This window comes from Amaranthus tricolor, chromosome 15, assembly GCF_026212465.1.
Source record: "Amaranthus tricolor cultivar Red isolate AtriRed21 chromosome 15, ASM2621246v1, whole genome shotgun sequence".
Lineage (NCBI taxonomy): Eukaryota > Viridiplantae > Streptophyta > Magnoliopsida > Caryophyllales > Amaranthaceae > Amaranthus > Amaranthus tricolor.
Genome location: NC_080061.1, coordinates 11294800 through 11301888, shown reverse-complemented (window position 1 = coordinate 11301888; position 7089 = coordinate 11294800). Strand labels below are relative to the sequence as shown.

Genomic DNA, 7089 nt, shown 5'->3' with positions numbered 1-7089 from the left:
CATACATATATATATATATATATATATATATATATATATATATATATATATATATATATATATATATATATATACATATATATATATATATATATATATATATATATACATATATATATATATATACATATATAGATATATATACATATATATATATATATATACATATAGATATATATATATATATATATATATATATATATATATGTACAGAAAAATTTTTGTTTATAAAATATTAATATTAACTATTTTAATTAAAATTATTTCAGATTATGCGATTTTTGGAAATTAAAATGAATAAATCATATAAATTAAATTACAACGAATTAATTCACCAAAATTTACAGAAAATTTAATTTATATATTATAAACACATATAAAATTTATGGGCATAATTTTATGTAAATAAATATATATATATATAAGAATTTATACCTTAATAATTTCACTATTAATGGCTTTCCTTATTTGTAGAATTTTCTAGCCACAAATTTGGCTTCTTCCACTTGAATCCCTACAATTAATACTAAATACTATTATTATGAAATTTTTGAGGATTTTTAGGAATTTTTGTAGGATTTTTAGAGATTTTTTTAGAAATTAGGTTTTATTTGAGAGTACTTTTTCTGATTTTCCTTCTCTTCTTTTTTTTTTCCTCTTTACCCACGGTATGCTATATGTAGGAAAATTATTTACTAATTTTATTTTTTTTTCATGGGTAAGTAATTAAGAGATAAGACAAATAATTAAAAAAAATAAAAATACCTAATAGCATGCCACCTTTCTCTAATATTCGCCAACTCAAAAGTTTGTAGGATATTTTCGTTTTCTTTTTATTTATTTATGCTTAATTAATAAATAGAATTAGAAAACACTAGATTACATTAGTATAGTGAATTTTACTAGATTTAATATTTAAAATTCAATAAAATTATTAAACTGAGAGAGAGGGAAAAAAAATATTTTTAATTACCAAATATAATTAAATTAAAATAAAACTTATAATTTAAGTCTAAAATTCTATTGTAAGAGAAATTAATGTTAAAATAAATTAAGAACTTAAAAACAATTGGATTAAAATTCGGAACGGAATTAGAAATAATAAAATGAAACGATAATTGAATTTGTCAAAATATTTAAGATTAAGAAAAAGGGTTTGGTACAACTCTTCCCCCCTTAACATAGTTTCGTCCCGAAACTTGAACCTAAAAGAACAACTGGGGATAGCGTTCTCTCATATTAGCTTCACTTTCCCAAGTTACTTCTTCGACATGATGGTTTGACCATAGCACTTTAACTTGAGGTATTCTTCTATTCCTCAATTCTTTCACTTGACGATCCAAAATTCTAATTGGTCTTTCTTCATAAGCCAGGTTTTCATCAATTTGGAGGGGTTCGTGAACTAACACATGTGATGGGTCGTGGATATACTTTCTCAACTGAGAAACATGGAATACATTATGAACTCTAGCTAAACTCGAGGGTAAAGCTAGTTCGTATGTCACTTCTCCTACTCTTTTCAAAATTTCAAAAGGTCCGATAAATTTAGGGCTTAATTTCCCTTTTATCCCAAAGCGTTGGACTCCTTTCCTTGGTGAAATCTTTAGAAATAATTTATCACCTTCATCAAATTGCAAAGCTCTGCGACGGTTGTCTGCATAACTCTTCTGTCTACTTTGTGCTGCCTTTATATTCTCTTGCACCACCCTCAAGCTATCAATAGAGTCTTGGATAAGATCTGGTCCTTCAGGCACATTTCATTCCATCTGATCCCAACACAACGACACTCGAGATTTTCTCCCGTATAAGGCTTCGTTTGGTGCCATTTTGATGTTGGTTTGATAGCTGTTGTTGTATGAAAACTCTATCAAAGGCAATTTCTGCTCCCATGAACCACTAAATTCAAGAATACAACATCTCAAAAGATCCTCTAATGTCTGGATGGTTCTTTCGGTTTGGCCATCAGTAGCCGGATGAAATGCGATACTTAAACATAGTTTAGATCCGAATGCTTCTTGCAACTTTTCCCATAATCGTGACAAAAATTTTGGGTCTATGTCAGACACAATGGTTCTCGGTACTCCATGTAATCTTATAGTTTCTCGAACATAAGCGTCAGTTAATTGTTTTACTGACCATGTTCCTTTCATTGGCAGGAATCTTGCAACTTTGGTCAATATATCAACTATTACCCAAATTGTGTCATTTCCTCGTTGCGTTCTTGGTAATCCAACTACAAAATCCATGGATATGGAATTCCATTTCCATTCAGGAATTTCTAGTGGTTGAAGTAGTCCAGAACTATTCTGCCTTTCAAATTTTACCTTCTGGCAAATCAAACACCGAGATACAAATTCAGCTACATATTTTCTCATACCTTTCCACCAAAATAGTTTTCTTAATTCTTCAATCATTTTATCTCTACCAGGGTGTAAGTGAAACATTCCTTGGTGTTCTTCTTTCAAAATCTCTTCTTTCAGCTCTGTGTTGTCTGGTATACACAATCTCTCGTTCATTCTTAGTTCACCTTTCTCACCCACTTCGAACGCTTCTGTCTCTTTTTTTTGAACTCAAATGATTAACTCGATTATCTTGGGATCTTCTTGTTGTGCTTCTATAAATCTTTTGAACAAAGTCGGTTGTATAGTCATTGCTCCCAAATACTCAACAACTTGATAATGATTAACAATTTCTAGATCTAACTTCTGGATTTCTCGGTATAGTTCCCAAGGTACCATCATTATAGCATTTACAGATATCCTCGGCCTTCTACTCAATGCATCTGCCACTTTGTTTGCTTTTCCAGGATGATAATTTATGTCAACTTCAAAGTCTTTAATGATTTCCAGCCACCGCCTTTGTCGCATATTCAGCTCCTTTTGATTGAAGACATATTTCAAATTTTTATGATCAGTGAAGATCTTGCATGGTACTCCATAGAGATAATGTCTCCATAACTTCAGGGCAAAAATTACGGCTGCTAGTTCAATGTCGTGTGTTGGATAATTCAACTCGTTTGACCTTAATTGCCTTGACGCATAAGATACTACTTTGCCTTTTTGCATTAGCAAACATCCCAAACCTTCCTTCGATGCATCACAATATACCTCAAATACTTTCCCACAGTAGGGCATGGTCAACACAGGTGCAGTCGTAAGTCTCCTCTTAAGCTCTTCTAGTGATTTACTATGCTACTCGCTCCATTGAAACCGAACTTCCTTTTTAAGTAACTCAAACAACGATCGGGCAATTTTAGAAAAAATTTCCACAAACTTCCTGTAATAGCCTACTAATTCTAAGAAACTTCTTACTTCAGTAACACTCTTTGGATTGGGCCACTCCATCACTACCCTAATCTTTTCAGGGTCAATAGAAATTCCATCCTTCGAAACAACGTGCCCTAAGAAAGATATCTTTTCTAACAAAAATTCACATTTACCAAACTTGCCATAAAGTTTTTCCTTTCTCAATTTCTCCAAAACTATCCTTAAGTGCTTCTTATGTTGCTCTTTATTCTTCGAATACACCAATATATCATCAATAAACACAACTACAAACTTATTCGGGTAAGGGTTGAAGTATCTTTGCATGAGATCCATGTATGCTGCTAGAGCATTCGTTAGACCGAATTGCATTACTAGAAACTCATAGTGCCCGTATCTGGTTTTGAATGCAGTCTTAGGAATATCTTATTTAGCAATCCTTAATTGATGATAACCAGACCTTAAATCTATCTTTGAAAAGACCCTTGCTCCCCCAACTGATCAAAAAGGTCGTCTATCCTTGGCAAAGGATAACGATTCTTGATGGTAAACTTATTGATCTCCCTATAATCAATGCACAGCCTCATACTCCCATCTTTCTTTCTGACAAAGAGAACCGGAGCTCCCCATGGTGAAATACTAGGTCGAATGAAACATTTTTCCAGCAATTCATCTAGCTGCTTCTTCAGTTCAGCCAATTCAGCTGGAGCAAAACAGTAAGGAGTTTTGGAAATAGGGGTGGTATCAGGAATAAGGTCAATATGAAGTCTACTTCTCTTTTTGGAGGTATACCGGATAATTCTTCAAGAAACACATCAAAATATTCTTGAACGATCGGGGTTTCTTGCAAACTAGGTTTAGGTTTCACTTCTTCAGTAGTAACAAAACATAAGAACCCTTCATCTCCTTGTCTTATCATTTGTGATGCTTGAATTGTAGAAATTGTCTCTAGCTGAGATTTTGAGTTCTTTCGAATACACTTCATTCCGTCGGGAGTTTCTATTCTAACAACCTTTTCCTTACACAAAATCTCCGCTGAATATCTCTCCAACCAATCCATGCCCAAAATGATATCAAATGTTCCCAAATCAAATTGAATCAAGTCAGCTGGTAAAAGATTCCCACAAATCTCCAATGGAAAATCATAAAAGATACGATCACATAGGAAAGGTGTACCATCAGGTAAACTGATACACAAGTGGGATTTTTGAGGTTTCAAAGAAATAGAAGATATGTGGAGAAAAGCACTAGAAATAAAAGACCTATCCGCTCCACAATCAAACAAAACATTTGCTTTTAAATTACAAGCAGAAAATTTTCCTGAAATTACTTTACCTTAAATTTCAAACTCCTGGTGTAAGCTTACTGATGCTCTAGTCTCATTCCTCTGATTGCCAAATGCTCTGTTACCTGCAGCTTCCGATGTTGTTTTGCTCTGATTGAACGTTTCCCTACAGTTATTAGCCAGATGTCCCTCCTTGTGACACTTGTAACACACAATCTTCCCATTACAGTTTCGGCCTCGATGATCTTTTCCACATAACCTACATTTCCACTGTGTTGGCCTTGCTATAGTCTGAAACGGCTTCTTCCCCTCATTATTGGCCTTCTTGTATCCACCGCCCCCACTAGATTCATTCTTTCTTTTATTAAACCCGTCTTGTTTTTCCAAAATACGCTCGTACTCCAAGGCTTGATTGTACAAATCATCAAAGTCTTGGTATCTAGGAGTGCCTTTTTGGATTCTGAGGTTCAGACCCTCAAAAAATCTAATCGCTTTGCCCCTATCAGAGATCACTATTTCGGTAGCGAATCTAGCCAACTTTCTGAACTTACTTACGTATTCGATGACTGACATAGTTCCCTGCCTCAGAAACAAGAATTCATTCTCTTTATTTCTCTGAAGCGAGGGTGGGTAAAATTGATCACGAAGCTTCTTCATAAATTGTTCCCAAGTAGAATTGTAACATCCCGGAAAAACTCGGATCGTTAAAAGGGAGATTTTTATATTTTAAAAGAAAACCAAGCAGGACCCGAGTTAAACCAAGATGTCATAAAGGCACGAGAAAACAAAATTTTTAAAGTTAAAACTTGCGGATCGAGTTCTACTAGAGTTATTGTAGATTAATTAGTGATATCGTAGTCTTAGCAGCGGATAAAAGATATGAAACCAAAAGTCCAAGGAGTACATCTCGAGAGCGAAGTCGCCTCTGAATAAATCCATTTCTAAAAAGCTAATAAAGTTCGAAATTAAAATCCTTCCGTACTCTATCTTTTTTATTCTTCAAATGTAATCCTCACTCCCCAGCCTGCAACTTAACTCACTGCTAGTTATTAACCCCAAAAGGAAAAACAACATCATCGCAGGATCGTTAAGATCAAAGGTACACGTCAGCAAAAACATCTCTTATAACATTAACATTATAGCATATAGCACAATGGCAACTTACCATACGTCGGCTACATATTTACTTTTTAATAAATTTCAAATGATTCATTGAGTTAGTCAGCCATACTGCTGTACTTTTCCAGCCATACTGCCGAACCAAACCCCAAACTTCCGGAGTAAGACAATACATTAGGGGGAGCTAACCCCTAAGCAAGTCTCTACCATAGGCAATACGCCTTACTTCGGTGCCTATGGTTAAGTATGCATACACCCGCGGTGGCTCATAATGCCCCCACAAACCGCGAGTAAAATCTTTCCACCAATCGACGTCATACTACGTCTACTTTAAAGTGAGGTCATACTACCTCTACTCATCAAGTTATTGAAATTATATCTCTTGAATAAGAAAGCATAACATCACCTTCACACTTTATTCAATATATTATTATTATTATTATTATTATTATTATTATTATTATTATTATTATTATTATTATTATTATTATTATTCCTTTATAACAACCAATCCACGATGTATAAAATTTTACTGCGTGTACGTACCTTAAGAAAGCAAAAGCAAATCTTAAATGAAACTATCAACTTCCCGTCACGAATCCACTTCCTACACGATTTAATCGTACATACGGGAATAAGCATATATTCACACTTTCTCAAACGACAACCAAGGCACACACATACACACACATCTAATATCAAGCCACACTTGCAAACAATTCATGATCACACAACATACTTCATCACAACATAACATCAAATAAAATTCAGATTTAGTATTCTGTCCAGAACAGTATGTTAACACTGCCAAACTGAAATTCCGACTTCACCGTTGCGTCCGGAAGGCGTCAAAACCCCCGGGTACTAATTTTCATAATTCATAATGTACTCTAAGTATTTTTAACCTATTTTCAAGCCAAAAAGTGTCCCAAAAACAGATTTTTTTACCATTTTCCTAACCCTACGGGATTCACCAAAATTCATCAACAAATGAATTCCAAATGGTACATTGCCTATCAAATATTAATGACCAAATTTATATAATTCTTATGAACCATCTTTGAGATTAAATTCATTGTTCAACAATAATTTCTTTATACATATTTGTATTTTTTTTTTCTCTAGCAAAAGTATAAATTTCTCATATTAGCCAATAAAATAAATAACTTTTCCACCAAATATATATATATATAAAAAAAAAACACACACACACACACACATTTTTTTACATGAACATTCATATTTATATATAAATTTCAAAATCACCCATCACACAAACCAATCCTATTCTTCACATATATGCATATCTAAAAACTCTAAAAAGAAACATTCTTCTTCAATTTAGATAGAAAAATACATCCCAAAATCATACATAAAATTTTAAATTCATAAATTAAACATGAATTTCAAGATAACACAGAT

General features: G+C 33.2%; 1 protein-coding gene across 1 annotated transcript; it reads right to left on the bottom strand.

Annotated features, from left to right (window-relative positions):
- Positions 1–1746: 1746 nt before the first annotated feature.
- LOC130801014 (uncharacterized) lies at positions 1747–5205 on the bottom strand. The gene is made up of 3 exons (XM_057664767.1): positions 4613–5205; positions 3312–3660; positions 1747–1896 (listed from the first exon to the last, which is right to left on the bottom strand). The coding sequence occupies exons 1-3, from the start codon at positions 5203–5205 to the stop codon at positions 1747–1749; spliced, it is 1092 nt and encodes a 363-aa protein (XP_057520750.1).
- Between the last annotated feature and the right edge of the window lie 1884 nt (positions 5206–7089).